At 36.6% G+C, this 17508-nt stretch overlaps 1 protein-coding gene across 8 annotated transcripts in view; it reads left to right on the top strand.

Moving 5' to 3' along the window:
• FAM172A (family with sequence similarity 172 member A) overlaps positions 1–17508 on the top strand; it is a 280969-nt gene that overhangs the window by 128411 nt on the left and 135050 nt on the right. For 7 of the 8 annotated variants that reach the window (XM_017807269.1, XM_017807270.1, XM_017807268.1 and 4 more), the window contains one exon: positions 7391–7609. The exons of the other annotated variant lie outside the window; for it this stretch is intronic. In XM_017807269.1, coding sequence (XP_017662758.1) covers positions 7391–7609 — 219 coding nt within the window. The remainder of the gene's footprint in view (positions 1–7390; positions 7610–17508) is intronic. 8 annotated transcript variants of the gene reach the window in all.

The raw sequence follows: 17508 nt of genomic DNA, 5'->3' as shown, positions 1-17508 counted from the left end.
AAATTCTTGGAGATGAAAGGTAAAGCAGAAGAACTTGGCAACTTGGGCTGCCTTTCTGCAAGCTAAATATGTTACAAATCCAGAGCCCATCAGAAGAATATCTACAGTTTAGAAAGATAAAATGTTTACAAAAAGATTTTACACTATTACCACAGCAAAGAAAATGAGGTTTATTGTAGAATAAATTTAGTTACTTTTTCATGTTGTGTTACATAGAAAATACATACTTAAAACCTATTTGCTGTATAATTATTATGACATGCTAATGAGAATAATTAAGACATGCTGTGACATTCTCAGAGAGGAGGCAAAGTATATTGAAAAATGAATTTGTAGTTGAGAACTTTTACTACCAGCTAATGGGATGCTTGGAAATACCATAGAAACATTTTTAAAAATCCTGCATTCCAGCTTTGCGTCTGCACCTTATTTGAGCATAACTTTCAGAGACTAACTGTCATTCTCTTTGGTTTATGTCTATTGAAGATATTGGTATCTATTGATACATGAAAACAAATAATTACTTGTTACTTGTGTGGGCTTTATTAAAATTATTTAATTTGCGTTGTTTCTAGTGCAATACTTTGAAAAGGTAAGCTCTGTTTAAATTAAATAATGTTTTAATTAAAATTTTAGTGAAAAAGTGCAATATGCCCAAGCTTCTTTTTTGAAATCTTGTACCCCTCTGAAACATTTGAAATTTTTGTTGGAAAAGAAAGTAAAATAGTTTCTTAAGGCGGGGATGGGGTGACAGGGTAAACTTTTAGAGTACAGACTTTAATTATAGAAGGGGTTCCTATAGGATGTTTTGGGGGCAAACTAGTGGGTTCGTTCTTTCACAGGTTATAGGGACCCCAAAGCTGTCTACACTTAGTGAAGAAAAGCAGAAGCTGATTTTGTAGCCTGGGCAGTTGTGGACAGATTATTTGCAGCCCAGTATCCTGCCTGCATGGCTGGGGTAGATTCACTTCCATTCAGCTTCCATTGATTTCTCCAAATAGCTGAACTCACATCAGAGAGATGTAGTGGGTCTGATGTTTATTAAGCAGTAGTTGAACGTGAACACAATTCTTTTCTGTTAATTCACAGAATTAAGTTAATGCTATAGCATAGTTTCTTGTGTTTCTCTTGCCATGAGAAATAATTTTCTGCTGAAAATCCTAGTGAAACTAGTGCTCGTAAAGGCACAGAAGTTCCTTACAAAGAATACAGTACACAGCCGAGGAAGTAAAAATCCTTATAATTTATGGATGTATTTATTCAGTCCTGACCTTGGGAACAAACATTATAAAACAGAATTGCAAATCTAACATGTAGACATATTTAGTAATTACAGATAGATATAAAACATTAATTATTTTCAAAACTTCCCATCAGTAAATGCAAAATGTTGGAACAGCTTTTCTGGTGAGTTTTTGTGGCCCTGAACATTGATTTCTTTAGTATAGCTACACTAGCTACACCAAATTAACGAAGTAGAGCATAGTCAGGCTTGTTTAATAATTTCCAGCATAAAGATGGTGAAATAAGATGAATACAGTGCTGCATGCAAATAGATATGGATGTAATGCAGTGACAAATTAGAAGGCAGTAACAGAAAGGAAATGAAGAGTTTATTGTTTCTATAGCTCTAATATCCATTAAAAGTTAGTTACACAGCAGGCGACAGTTTGGATGAGTGTAAAGTGAATGTTTTGAAATAAATAGCAGTGTGGTGACCTGGGATGTCAGGGCTCTAGACAAGGGTTTGTGTTTGTCAATATATCCTACATGTTTTACAGACTCCTCAGGGAACAGGAGAAGATACAATTTCACCTTTTCTGTGCCAAAACATTTTAATTATATCTTCTTCCAAGTACAGCGGTTCAGTAACCAAGGAGCTGACATTGATGCATGTGTTGATAAAGCTGCAAACATTCAAAATGAGATTAACAAAGATTTTGAGGAAAGGGTGACAGCTAATTTTGCACACTATTCTGCGTCTGATTCAGGTCAGTGTAATGATAGAATATTTTATCATCTTGAAGGACTTTTATGATGCTTTGTGTTTTTAAAGATTTGTGTATATGAAAGTACAGCTGTTAATATATCATTCAAGGAGGTTATCACTTTTTTATTGAACATGCCTTGGTTGTAGCCGTAAACAGGAATAAACATAAACATTTAGAAGCAATTTTATATATATGCATCTATATTCACCACAGTAATAGGTTCCTTGTGTCTAATTCACCTTTAAAATACTGACCTCAGATGTGAAATTGAACTTAAACTACATTGCCCATTTTGCAGCGTTGCTTAATATTTGCAGAAAGATTGGATGGAAGGTTATATTAAGTGTATTTAAATAGTCAAACTGTAGTTTCTTTGTATTATGTGCAACCTTTTGAGAACATCTCAAAGTATTTCTACTCTATTCTCCTCCTTGTTAGAAGGCAACTGACATTCTTCTTTCACTTTTCTTTTTGTTTGTGAAATTTTCTCCTCTTTTTTATCCACTCACTTCTCCATCTGCTTTCACTTTTGTTTGCTTGGGCCGTCTCTCATCCCAACTTGATAATGAGGAATGCAGTGTGACCCTGACCTCTATCAGCCCATGCATGACCTTCTGACTCTCCCACATAACCTTTGACCTTCTCTTTGACAGCTTGATTAATTACCCTGTGTTATGATTTATGAGTAAGTACTATGTAAAAATAATAGACAACAGGTGGTCCTCTAAAAACTTTTTGTGGCACGTTTTCTTTTCCTGCCTAACCTGATGAGCCATTTTAAGTTGGGAACTTAGTGGGACAGTGTGTATTTGGCAGAAACACAGCATTTTTATACATTTGGACATAGTGCTGGAATTCAGGCGGCCAAGGTATATCTGGGATGAAAATATCACAGTGTTAGCAGGGTGCAGTTGCCAAAATGTACATTGGGTGGAAACAGAAAGCGGAGTCAACTGACATTTCAGGCATTTCAGTCGCAGGTCACGTCTTGAGAAAATTGCTCAAATAATGGAGGGGGCATTTTTCAAGCTGAGCTGCATCTCCAACAGCTATGTTTACTTTAACGCTTCACTAGTGACTTCTGATTGGTTGTCATGACCTCATCCTGCTGTTGCACCTACAGTGTTGCAACAGTGACATAGATGTACCCTTCTTGTGGAAAAGATGGGAAATGAACAGAGCATACATCTTTTGGAAAGATGAATGGACGTTGCTGTGTCCATTTTAACCACAGGTGAATTTAAGAACAGAGCACTTTGAGTTGCATTTCCCCTGGGAATTAACTCCAGTCTTGTGCCAGCCATCCAAATAGAAACCCGAACTTGAAAATTCACGTCGATAAAGCTTACGAAAATGATCTCTTTCAGACCCTTGCTTGCAGTCCAAAAAGATAGTTACATAGGTCAAAAGATACCTCTCCAGTTCTGACTTCTCTGATCACATATGGTGTCCCATCCTGCTGGATTAATATGCAGATCTGAATGCTTTCAGCTCATTATTCATGTGGCCAGTCGGGGGAGATTTCAAAAGATCTGGAATTCACCTCAAATACTTTGAGGTTCTTTCTTTTTAACTTTACTTTTGCTGTCAGAAGTAAGAATTTTGGTATTCCTTCTGTTTTGAACATCTTGCTTGAACTTCCAGTAAGAGGCAAAACATACTGCTCCATTTGTGGCTTAGGTATTATGATGGAAAAGGCCCTTCTTAATTGTTCTGGCTTTGTAGTAAAGGTATTGTAACCGAGATTCATGATTTTTTCTAGTATGTGACTTTGTAAGCCTGCCTTTCCTTTCGTCATCGCAATCCTCTATCTCCAGAAGCAGCAACCTGGAGGATGCCAGCAGTTAGTGTGGAATAAATTTTATTTACCTTGAAGCATTAGAGTGTGGGGGGGAATAGACGTTAATTGGGTGTTTTAGTCTGAGAGAGAAACTGTAATTTTGTAGATTAGAGGCTAGGAGTTGTATTTGTCAGTGTCAGTCCTGATTGTTAGGTCTCATCAGAGGTACAGTGATGTGCTTGGCTGAAGATTGATGGGGATAGTGGGGAGTGTCCTAAAGTTCAACTTTTTACCATGAAAAAACTTTGCAACTTAGGGAGTGGTTTCTCTTTCTGTGCATACTGGAAACATAGGGGAAAACTACTATTACATACATTGAAAACATACCTAATATTTGTATACCACCTAATATACCACTGAGTGTGACAAGTTTTAGAAACCCTCCTAGATTATTGGTATTTACTTAGGCCAGAGGTCACTACATTTTATTAATGATGTAAGCTCATCATAAGTTGGTAATTTTATTTGATTTGTTTAGTATAGATGCACCAACACCAAATCAATCAACAAACTAATGCATAGTAATGGCATATTTAATACTTTCCAGCATAAAGATACTGTATATGGTGAAATAAGATGAATACAGTTCTTCATGCAAATAGATATTTCTGAACAGGGCTTTAATTTTAAAAGATACTTTTTAATGAATGTGATTTTTGTCTATGTTAATGGTTATGTAAAAGTTATGCCAAAGACTGTATCTCGCTTATTATTAAAGTTTGCTAAAGATTAGTTATTAGTGGTCTTGTGTTCTGTTTTGCATTGACTTGCACTCTTCTCAGCCTCACTGCTTTATTTTTAATTTTCTGATTGCACTGAACTTCATTGCTGCAGCTATGCCCATATGAAATACATTTTAAAAAAATTAATTGAACTTAAAAGCCACATTGTTTACACTGATGTTATTTAGAGCTGAGCATTTCTTTTCAATGGAAAATGCTGGACTAAGGCTGAATGAGAGAGGTTGTAATTGGGTACATTTTACCAGTCATTTTGTTTTTCCATGTTGATCTATATATGTTACTCTCAAATCTTCTTTGTGGTGCCATTGTTTCCATGTTGCAATTTAGGATGCAGAAGTACAAAGGAAAGGGAAATACACTATATTAGATAAGAAAAACTATCTTTTCCTAACAGAAAGACTTAGGCTTTCCCATAATTGAGGAAAAAAATACATTGGCTCAGTTATTACTTGATTATTTTAATTCTACTGATAGGAAAAGCCTGCTATCTGGGAGAAATTGTAGAAAAAATATTAGAGGAGTCATGCCACAGTGCTTAAAAGATATTTGATAAAAATCCTTTAATTGATTTATGAAATAGTTGGATTTAAAAATAGAATCATATTTCATCTGTTGATGTCTGTGTGAAAAATTGACATTGTGTCTTCATAAAATTGGACAAATGAGTCATGTAATTTTCAGTTACATAATCAATAACTTAGACAAATTCCGCTCTGATGATTTGTGTGTCTGTGTTGTGGTCAGCTTAAGGTGGACACAGTTTCAAATCCCTGTAACACTTGTAGACCTGTAATAAACATATGAATTTTGCATTTGGCATTCTATAGAAAGGAAAACAAATCAATACCCAGAGTGTCTCTGCTCAAAACAAGCAGGTCAAGAAGGTGAAGAGCCACAAATCCACTCACCTGCCAAGTACTGCAAAAACTTGGTCCTACACTGGCAATAGCAAGCTCAAAAACTATCCTTTTTTTCAGAGATGTACAGTTTAGGAATGTTTGTAAGCAGTATTCTTCTCTGTGATGAATTTTGGGCTTTGAAATTTTCCAAGTTGGAAAGTTTATGTGTTCATAGTACAGCATTATGTGTTAATATTGTCTGGCATTCCTGATAGTGGTGTAGATAGATTTAAAATTTTTTCTTGCTTAATTTTCTATTTTCCTTCGCTGGCTCCCTGTTGTTTGTTTATTTATTTGCCTGTTTGTTTATATTTATCCCAGTTCAATTCACTCAGCAGGGAGGGCAGGGGAGTGACGTGACAGGAGACCCTTATGGTGCTGTGTCTAGGAAGGAGTCAATTTTACTCTTTGGCCTATGGTGACCTTTTTTGACTATGTCCCTTACAGCAGAGATAGTGTCCTGAATGCCTCTATTTAACCCTGTTTAGCAGAGTGCAACTGTGCCCTTTAACTTGATTTTTGGTGGGAGGAGAAACTATGGCAGACGTTCGAGAAGGGCACAAGGACGAGGGGTAGGAACTCCCTTCAGATGTGATTTTGATAACTAGCCGAGTGTGTCGAACTGTAGAAAATCACTGAGTGACAATCTGTCTACCTGACAGTGGCCACAATGAACTACAAGGTTGGTGAATGGCTCTACAGATTAGAATAAAGTAAGCCCAAATAAAGTATCTTTTGTTGGGGTGGACTTGGTTTGCTCTGGGCAGCTAGGTATAGGGGACCTCTTTGATCCTCATGACTAGCCTAAGAGCAAAACGACGTACCAAATGAAAAGCTGGAATAAAGCTGTTCCGTTAGATAATTAATACAGACATTTCCAAAAAGTAAGTCTTTATTAAAATTTACTTTTAAATGACAGTTTGATTTTGACTGGAAACCCATGTTAACTTTAAGAACTCATTTGTTAAATGCATGTGCTTCTCTTTTCTCCCTCTGTTTGCAGTTGTATCTTCCAAAAATATCGCAATTTTTCTGTGATTTGCAATCATTTAAAAATCATAAATAATGGTTGGCTTATTTATTCAAAATTTATTTTTCATTCATAAATCCATATATTTTTCAACCAGCTCATTTTCTGAGGCACAAAAATGCAGCTGGTATGCTCAAAAGCATCCTGCAGGTCACAAATTTTCTCTGGATTTGTTGAATACATGACATAATCCCAGTGAACTTTTAGAGCAGATTTAAAGATGCACTAAAAAGTCAGGCCCACCATAAAGGAGGTGACTTCTAAGCAATACCACTGATTCAGTTTTGATATTGATTCATTGTTACTGCTGCTATTTGCTTCTGCATGGTATGCTTGTTGTCAGCTAGACAAAAGGTTTTACTATTTTAAAATGCGGTGAATAGCGGTGAATAATTTTCACATGCTTTCTTTAGTATATATATACACATACATACATATATATATATATATATAAAATCTCTCCATCCTTTTTATTTTAAAGGTTTTTACTGGCTGGGTATACAGCCTTTTATTCCTCATTATGCAGAGTTCTTAAAGCAATATTTTGCTTTTAGTTCCCATATTGTTTTCTGAAAAAGTCATATAAAGTGCTTATGAATAAAACAACATATTAAATTATTTTAAAGGTAAACCAGGCAACTTTTCTGATGCTGAGGGGTGTATATGAGCATAAGCACACGCACAGACACATATTCTCATGTTAATATCTCTTTAATGACAGAATATTCTTAAAAATCCTTTGATAAATTATGTTGTGTGAACTTACTGAAATAAATATAAAAGTTTTAAAGAGCATTAAAGTAAATGCAAGGAATTTTCAAGCATTAAATCTCCCTTTTCATATTCCTCCTTTTTGTGTGTGTGCGTGTGTCTCTCTTCTTAAACAGGAAGGCTATGGAGTAATAGTTCTGAATCCCAATGAGAACTATATTGAAGTGGAGAAGACAAAAGCCCAAATACAGCTGTCTTCTGATTGCTCAGATGAACCTGCAGAAAAGAGGGAAAGAAAAGATAAAATCCAGAAGGAAACAAAGAAGCGACGTGACTTCTACGAAAAGTATCGAAATCCACAAAAAGAAAAAGAAACTATGCAGATCTATATTAGAGTAAGTTTCTTTTGGCTTTGTTTGCCCTTCTTTATTGATGCATACATATGTTTACTGTCCATACTGGCTAATAAGCATTTTAAATTTTTTTTTTTTTAAAACAAACACATTGCTGAGGTGGCATTCAAGAGTTTATACAGAGTTCCTGGCTCTTTATTCTATTGATATTTTTGGTCACTTATTGAATCTGATGTTTTGGAAGTGTTATGAAACATTTCTTTGTAATTTCAAAGGGAAACTTCAAATAAACCCCAGAGGAACTCACTGGTGCTATCAAGAAAGAGAATGGTTTAAGAAAGACTTTGTAAAAATTATTTTTTAAACAGAGGTGTACATACATAAGAAACACTTTTTAGCGAAGCTTAGGCAACATGCTAGCTTCACATGTCATGTATGCATTTACTATATTTTATTTTCTTATACTGGGAAGACAGTAGTTACAGTTTTTTTAACATATTACCTGCTAAATTAATAATGTATTGTGGAAAATACCAGTGTTCATCTTGTGTGGTAGCAGATTTATCCTGTAATGGATTGTTTTCATAGGAGCAGCCATCCATTGTGTTTGAGCTGAATTTCTGAAGGCAGAAAAAGAAGGAAACTTATTAATATCATAATAAATATTTAAGCTAGAATAATTCAAGAATGGTATCATGAAGAAACTCTGTCCCTTGCCCTTTTCTGACTCAGTGAACCTTTGCACTTTGTAATGCTAGCAGCATGGGATCATTATAACAGTGCTACCCAAGGATTTCTAATTCTGCAGGGGGCACAAACAATATTATTTGCACTTTGACACATTCTGCTTCATATACATACTATGGGTTATACATTCCAGACTAAGTCATACAATTTCCAAAACCCTTATTATGAAAGTTAGTATTTTCATTCAAAGATAAAACACTTCAGAAACTCCATAGTGAAGTTGAAACAGTAAAAATCTATGTGTCTTTCTAGTGAGAAACAGAAAAATCTGGCAAAAGACATGTTAGAATCGTCTTAAATTTTAACATGTCCCTATTAATTTTGGTTTTGCATAACAATATTTGTAAGAGAAGTACAGCTGTGCTGGCTAGTTAAAAGCATTGGTAACCTGGAAGCAAGATTATCACTAATACCATAAATATAACTGTGTCTTTTGAGAAATATCTCACAGCTGAGTGTGGGAAACAAAAGAATGTATTATACAAATTAAAAGTCACCAACAAGGCACTGTGTCTTCTGTTTGCTGCTTTTTTATGAGATGCTATTCTGCCCACCTCCAGACCCTGCTTCTTAAGAGGGGCAACCAGTCTTGGTCCATAAGAAGCCAGTGGACAAAGTTGCTGTATTGTCCAGAAAAAGGTCTAGTCAGCTGCAAGTTCAGTGTTCCCCTGTTAAAAGTGAACCTTTTTTTGATAACCTTTTTAGCAATTCCACCTTCTCATGGCTCTTTTGCTTGATGAGGCATGAAATTTGGCTTCAGGAGGTTTGACCCCCGAAACATAAAATATATGACTCCATCCCATTTTCCTTTCTGCGCAGCTTTGTGCCTCAAATATTACTGTTGATCTTTCCTTTATTTAATTTTCTTCAAATTAAGGAAGGAAGTAGCATACGTTTTAGTGAAAGTGTGGGGAGTGGTCTCCTTTCCCAGGCCAATTAGTTGAAATCAGGCTTTCTGATGAGGTTGGTGTTTTATTTTGAAATAATTTCTTGGGGTTTTTTTTTATTCAATACACTCTAGTAGAGATGAAAAACCTACCTGCTTTAGAGTGTTGAAGGGCAAATTACTGCAATTTCCTTGCCTATCAGTTTCTGAAACAAAACTGGACCGTCAGTAGCATTCCATTTACTCTGTTGGGCAGAACTGCTAAGTCTGTAGGTGGTTGCAAGAGGTGCCATACCATATTTGCAATCTGTTTCTTGCCTCCCATGCTTGAATCCATAGGATTACTGTTTGCTTGCACCCATGAGCTTGCTGCTATGCTTCCATAACTTCAGGCTGCTGGGTTTGAGCTAATTTGGGGTGATCTTGAAGGGCAATTCATGTATGGTCTTTACTTACTGTATAGGATAGCATACATTTGACTAACTAGGCTCTTGAAATAAAACGTATTGTCACTCAGCAGAAATATTTAAGGAGGCTTCATAGTGATCTCATCAAAGAGTTTTGAGAAACCTCAGCAAACCTTACATCAACTTTGCCAAGTAGGGAAAAAGTGGTACAGAGAGACTAGATGAAAAATATCCTCACAAGAAAGCATTAACTTCATCTAACTTTGAAAGAAAATATATTTGTGTCAGATATGCTGGAGAAATTGTTTCAGACTGTTAAGTAGCAGGAATAAATATATTCAGTTATATTCTCGTAGGGTCACTGAGGTCTGTTATGGTCCGATGAAGAAACGTCATTTGAACAAATTAAAGCTGTCTGGATGATGCTCCCACTTCTGCAGCTAGATTTTCCAAGAACTGGAAAAGTAAAACTCTTCCCTGTTAATTGTCTTTAAGTATTTTCTTTATTTTCATAGGAAAAAAATAGCTGAGGGACTCAAAATATGTAAAATCAGAGTCTTAAAATACGAAATCTCAAATTACACTGTATTTTTGTACAAAATGAGTAAAATAAAAACAACTATGGGAGTGTGTAGTGCATTAAGCACAGTGCTTGAAGGATCAAAGTACTTGTTGTTTCATGCTGGAGTTTCTTTAATTATGAAATAATGTACTCTCTGGCATACATTGTAGCTTGTTAAAGGGACTGATTTGGTCTGGGTAATAAACATCATGTCAAACATTATGGTAGGAAAACCTGCTTAATATGTTTTGTAATAAGACAGAATTTTTTGTTCTTGAAAACATCTGGCAACTGAATTCACAAGTGAAGACAGAAAATGTCATCAATTCAGTAACATTCTTACAAATTTGGTTTCTATTTTGGCGATACAAACCAAGGAAAAAACTTCTTCATAATCAGCATTGACTGTAATACTTTTATAAAATGATTAAACACAAGCAATTTACTTTTATATAGTATGGTAATGAATGCATATGAATTTTAATACACTTACTGTTCGGATTTTAACAGCTATAATGCCAGCAGATAATTTTAAATGCATCTTGTTTTTTTAAGGTGTTGAATGGAGGATTTAGTAAAATAGCTAAATATGTATATACATTCTTTTAAAAAAACATATTTCTATCCTTAGTTATAAATACTACCATTTTTTCTTAGACCACCAGAGGCTGCTCTGTACATATGGGCTAATGCTTCCCCCCAGAAACCTTATACCCTAGCCAACCTTTGTTTATTACTGAACTAAAAGTGAGAATTTGTTGATCTCTAAATTTTTGCTATGGAAACAGATCATACAGGCTTAAATATGACATCATTCCTTCCACCCTCTGAGCCATCTCCCACTCCCTACAGATTTTTACATTGACAGTGTCTTCTCTATGTTAAAAGACAGTTAAAAATGTAAGTCAGTATTTATCCCCTTCTAAACAGCATTCAACACTTTAACAAGTATACTGAGTGGATTCTGAAATGTTATCAAAGGGAAAAGTATAAATTGCATAATTTTGTAGTAATAGTAATTTGCAATAATCTTGTTGCCGCAATAGTTGAAGGATATCAAAGAGGCAATGAAGGAAGAAGTAGGAAGAAGGACTTTATCAGAACAACTGATGGGGTCAGGTTTTCTGGGCAAAAGTCTTTCAAAGGCCTGTGTGCTAGGAATTTTGTCCTTTTATTTTTTCCACTGAGCTTAGCTGCTTTAATAATTCTTACTGCAAATTCTATTTTTACTATAGCACAATCTATAATAGTGCCATTTTTACTAACACCATATCAATGAAATTAAATTAATTTTGGATGTAACATACCTTTCCTAAATAATTTTTCCCGTTTTCTGTGATAGATTAAATAAGAAAAGATCATGTGCAGCTAATTAATTTGTTTTACTAAAAATAAATGCATCAGGATAATTTGTGCCAATATTTGGGAAAAAGCAGTAAAAGGCAGGTTTATTAATATACAGTATAGTACACCTTGACTGCTGGTAGGCAGGATATCCTGGCAAGCATACAAACACATTTGTGCCATTTCTGCTTATTATTTGGTACAGCTGACATGAAGCATTTCATGACTGAAAGTCACAGCAGAGTGTCCACTTGTGTGGTGTGACCTTTCAGTGCCATGGATTTCTTTCATGTTGAAGATTGAGCCATTTGCCAGCACGGCTGCAGTCCTACCAGCTGTGAGTCTCACCCTGTGCCATCCCTGGGCCAGATGTAGGCTTCCTCCACCTACCCTCTGACTTGGCAAGGTGCATGCCTGCTTTCATCCAGAGCCTGTGCGACTACATTAACCTGCTGCTGAGACCAAGCTAATAAGCCCTTTATTCCACTAGAGAAGACAAAATGACAAACTCTAGGCAGACAGCTGCTGAGAGGTAAGGGACATGCACAGTGCAGAGAATGTCTGTGGCAGACCTGGGCATCAGGACTCCAACCTCTAGAGTCTCATGCTAATGTTTGTATCACAATGCCTGTTTTGTTTACTCTTCTACGACTGCCAGCATTATTTTACCTATACCTCTGAAATAACACATGGTTTTACTCTGTCCATATTTACATTTTAAAGCCTGTTACTTCCTTATGTTCTGGAGAAATCTCCATCACTTGTAAGCAGCAGCAAAATCATGATGGCAATAAAAACCTCATGAGAACTGCCTAGAAACTACTATTGCATTATTGTTCTTGCACCGTTCAGAGTTGAAAAAAAATCAGAATTGAAAAAAGATAGCAGTTCAGGTGCTGGGACATAAACATGTGGTGACATTCTGAGTGCTCCAGGGACACCTGGACAGATCTGGCCAGTGTCTTGCAGGACCTGCACCACCAGAGACTGCACCACTCTGGCCTAGCAGCTGGAAGCCAGAAACCTACCATGGCACTTAGGACCTGCAGTTAGGCCTCCTTATCATTCCTAAAAGGTCAGATAAGCTTCAAGTTCCTATAGTAGTTTCTGTAAATCAGGAAAAATAGGCCACATTTCATTCTGTAGATACTACAGTCAACAGGTATCTTACATAAAATAGCTAAATAATGTAAAGCTTAAACTAAAGTAGTATTCAGTAATTTATTCATAAGCTATTTAGCTTCAGCAGCTAACTTAAATATTTTTTACAATCCTGAAATTGTAAAGATTTCTTATGGTATGTTTTGCATCTACTAATCCTGAAAAGTTGTATTTTTTTTCTTTTCCTTGAGAAATAGAGAAATCAGAGACATAGATAGTCACCAAAGGGAAATTCTACATCTCTTCAAGAGCACTACTGACTCCTATCTCTGCTGTACCCTCTCTTTGTTCTATGTTTCACAAGTATGGTTTAATCAGACAAAAGGAATAAATCGGGGCCATCTACCTTTGGTATCTTTCAGTCATTCATTACATGATGCTGATAAAAGGTCCATTGTTAAATCCAGCTCTTAAAATGTGAGGCAAGTTGCGTAAGTTTCCAAAAGAAAAAACCAGCTTGTATCTCTCCTCCCACCATGAGCTGTGTGGTGCTCCCATGGTGCTAAAAAAGACTCTTTCTCACAGGTCGAATGAGTCCTTCTTCCTTTCAGTGGGATTCAGGCTTGTAAACCTGGGCAGTTAGTGAGGTAATGGTGAGGAAAACTAGCTCAGCAGAAAGCAGACCTACTTGGTGAAGGTGAAGGTGAATAAAATTATTCAAACTTCTCGTACTCTAGTAGTGCCTGGTTTTGATTATAGACTGATTGCAGTGAAGGACTGCAAAGACCTTGCAGATCTTCTAGTCTAGTACAGATTGCTCTCTGCAGGTATTCTTTGCCATTTATCTAACAGAATCAAAGGATTTTAGCAGCTCTCCAAAACCAATGATTATATTCTCTAATCTACTATGCACAGTTGCATGTTTTAATACTAGATTTCAGTGTGCTTGGAAAAACTGGGAGGAAAAAGTTAGGAGAGGCTCAAGTGGCAAAACTTGAAAATTCTTTACATGTTTTCCACTTGGGGAACAGTCAGCCATAAGAGCCTTGATGTAGTAAGAGATAATGAAAATTAATTTCTGAGATAAATATTTGTAGCCATCTTAAAATAAACAGTGCTGTTGCAAAATAACCCCTTTCTGTGGGGAAGTACCACCCCTCTAAATAGCTCTAGAAAGATTTATGTGGTTTGGGTAGGAGGATATGAAAGGCCTGTACCACAATGCACGGAGATCAAGAAAACATTTGTGGAGTCCTAGGAACTGAATGTCAGCAGCAGGGAACTGGGGTACAGGGTGCACAATAAGTTCAAGGATGTTCTTTTCACCTCATCTGCTACCAAAAACAAAGTGTAAATTCAGGAAAAAATATGAAGGAAAAACATCTAGCTTTTGGGATTAAGATAAATCTAGTAGTTCCCTTGTAGTCTGCTTGGCTGCCTGCAGCAGTAGAGAGCTGCTGAAGGGGCTAGAAGTAGTGGAGGAAACAGTGGCATGGAGCAATGTGGAATAAGCTGCCCAGGGAAAAATGTCAGTTCTTACCCTGCAATTCATAGGTGGCTGAAATCTGTAAACTTAAGTATTATAGCACTTCATTAATTACATTTTAAAATCCTTACAAGTGAAGGATTTTACTAACCAAAATCCTTACTTTTTGTGAATTTACCTAGTATGTGGTGTTATTTTGAACGATTTACATCTTGAGAACAAGATTTATCTTTTTAATTAGCTTGTTGTTGTCACTCTGCAGGCAAAGAAATATGCCTTATTGTGAGCTCTGAGGAGAACAGTTGTGACTTCTGTTCTTGCCATGCCTTAGTGAACTCTACAGCTCATCATCATGAGAACTAGCTTTTACCAACTCCAGAGCTGTTAACTTCATTTCCATAGTGTCCAGGCAGAAGTATTTCCTAAAGCAGTCTGTTTTACAATTATCTCCAGCCATTAACTCAACTAAATTTTGAGAAACTTTCTTATTCCTCTCTTGGCTGAATCCTTGTTTTACCCTTATCTCCCTGGCTAAAAGTGGATGATAAACTGATGAAAAATGCTTTTGTCTTTTGTGGTTGGTGTCGGTAACAGGTTTTCTCCCGAATAGACTGCATGTTGTTCAGTTACACTGTTCTACACTTTAACAGTTGATTCTCATTCTCTTTCTCTGTATTTTTTAATCAGGACTTGGCAAGAGTGAATTTGGCAATACCCAGTGAGGTATATTTTCTTTATTTTCAAGTAAAACTTGAATTTTTGTTTGTTTTCCCAATAGATGGTGCTGCTTGGAGAGAAACTAATACATAAAGTAAGACTGAGGTGAATTTAGAGCTACCAATAATTTTATGTGTTGAGGAGACTGAAGTTTTTCTAGGCTCTTAAGCAGCAGTGTGGGATCCTCTAGTTTGGTACTTCTAGCAAAAACATGGAGTGAGAAAAGTGTCATGTGAGTACATGTGCAAGTTTGTGCACACAGACACTACCTACACTAAAGCACACAAACCCTACTTACCCTCTTACATGTTCAGTGTCCTACCAACTGCTCAAGGTGGGCTCTCACATAATGAGCACAGCATAGGATACATAAGAAAGTTTCCTTTTTCCCCAAAAGCAAATATGTAATTAGTACATCCATCTGTGTAATGCAGCAAGGAATTTAAAATGTGTTTAAATCAGGCAGTAGGGTTGGTACTTCATAAACATCTGCAGTGTGTTTGTTCTTTTGGACTGGTGTTTGCTTCCACCAGTTTGGTGGTTATAGGATGGTTTGTCACTCCTATCTCCTATCTTTTCCACCTGTTGTATAACTGAATAATCTGATTTCATGGATCTTGCCAGTTCAGCCTATATCCTATAAAAGTGGGCAATTGACATTATCACTTAACTGTATCACAACCACTCTGTTCTTAACCTGGGAAAACAGAAGCCTTAATTGCATGAAGATGTGATGATGACAGATATTTATTTGTTTTAGGGATCTGGTTTGCTGAGGAATTCTTTTGAAGCTAGCAAATTAAGCAACGAAGAAATTTAGCAAAGCTTAGTGTGCCTAAGTAATTATGAAAGATTTCTGGGTTCTGCAATTAACTTTGTGTTCTTACCCTTTGATAAATCACTGCCCTCACACATTCCACTTTGCAAGACACCTCTCTAATTCTCTGGGTACTTTCCTTTTCCTGTTTGAAAAATGAACAAACACATTTGATGACAGGGTCATGTTATTCATCCTGTGTCCCTTGCACTGGTTGCCAAAAAATGTTTAATGACTGTTGGTTATCTTTAAATCCCTTACCAGTGAAGATGTTTGCCATATATGAAGTTCTCCTGTTGAGATGTTACGCTTTCAGATGCTGTGTGCTGTTCTGACTGCATGAAGGCTCAGATTGCATTACCTTAAATGGGCAAATGAGTTATTGCTGTGATAGATCTTAAAATAACAGCATCTGATTTGATCATGGAGACCACTTGTCTTAAATACCTTTCTGCTATCATTTGTTAGTTCATTATGTTCTTTTACCATTTCCTTTCCCTTTTTGTTTTGAACTACTCCGGCTGACTTATAGAGTTTGGCTGATTGATTTTTCTCCTGATGGGCACCAGACAGTATCATCACTGGAGCAGAAGCTGAGATACTGTTGTTATTCTCTTACAATGGTGGTAGATAACCATGGCGTAAGTTTCTAATAACACCATGAAGTAAAGCTGTTTCTACCCAAAGATAAAGCGACTATGCAAAGTTCAGGTCTGCTAGACTTAGCAAAGACAGACTGCGAAAGATAACCACTGCTTCAGTTGTACTGTGGGTCCACAGAGCATACAAATGTTGCGAAAAAAACGTTGTGGCATGGAAGTACTGTAAATTACTTCATGTCCACAGTAGTCATCTGCAGGACTTCTCCCGAGTGTGAGCAAAGTCATTTTTTCTCAAATCCCTGTGATTCAAGGTTTGGGGAGCTTTCACAAGGTGCGTTTTTACACTTCTGTGACACGAGAACTACAGAGCACCCTCTTCTTTGCTTTTGATGGAAAGTATCAGGCACAGCAGTTGTGACCAGTCCTGGCTGACAATGCTTTGAGAATAGTTTTGGACTAGATGACCCTCAGAGGTGCTCTCCAGCTGATGTAGTTCAATGATTTGACATTACCAAGTTCCATCCCAGCCCTCAAAGAAGTACTTGAGCTATGGGTAGACTTTGTGGAAATTGCAAAGAGAGGCAGATTTCTCTGTCTCAGAAGATTTGGCACTACTGAGGTTGTGTTTGGTCATCCACTTACAAAGAGCAAGTGCAGGTGATTTAGACCAGGAAGCCTACCGAGCTATCAGCATGGTTAATCCTCTGTGGTCTTGCACAAGTACTGCTACAGAAGTGCACCTTGAAAAATATAAACTCCTCCGGACAGGCAGTGATATTTCTTGGCCTTTTTAACACTGGGATGTTGAGCAAACATTCATGATTTCTTCAGAGATCAAAAAATTCCCCAAGCCAGATCATCGTCTTGAATTTGCTAAAGGACCTTAAAGCAGATCAATAATAGGAGTTTTTTCACAGATATTCTCCAGGTGTTATAGCATGACCATTCTTGAATGATGGGAAGGATACAAGTATATCTTTATGAGGATTTCGTCTACATTGTTAATTTGAGCCCACAAACTTTCATGTTTAACTATAAAGCAGTTCTTGAATTTCAGGAAGAGAAAAAACACCCTATGATCTTTAAATTGCTTATTTGCCTAGTGTGTGTTTAGAAGTGGATAGACATGGCAGAATTAAAAAGGCTGTACTTTATTAAAGCATTTGTGAACAGTGGTTTAATTATGACTGTGCACAACTACTTTTTAGAAGATTTTATCTACACTGTTGATTTCAAGGTGAAATCTGAATCTGTATCTCAGGCGGGTGCATT

This window comes from Lepidothrix coronata, unplaced genomic scaffold, assembly GCF_001604755.1.
Source record: "Lepidothrix coronata isolate B3197 unplaced genomic scaffold, Lepidothrix_coronata-1.0 Scaffold18, whole genome shotgun sequence".
Taxonomy (NCBI): Eukaryota; Metazoa; Chordata; class Aves; order Passeriformes; family Pipridae; genus Lepidothrix; species Lepidothrix coronata.
This window is presented reverse-complemented; position numbering and strand designations above follow the sequence as displayed.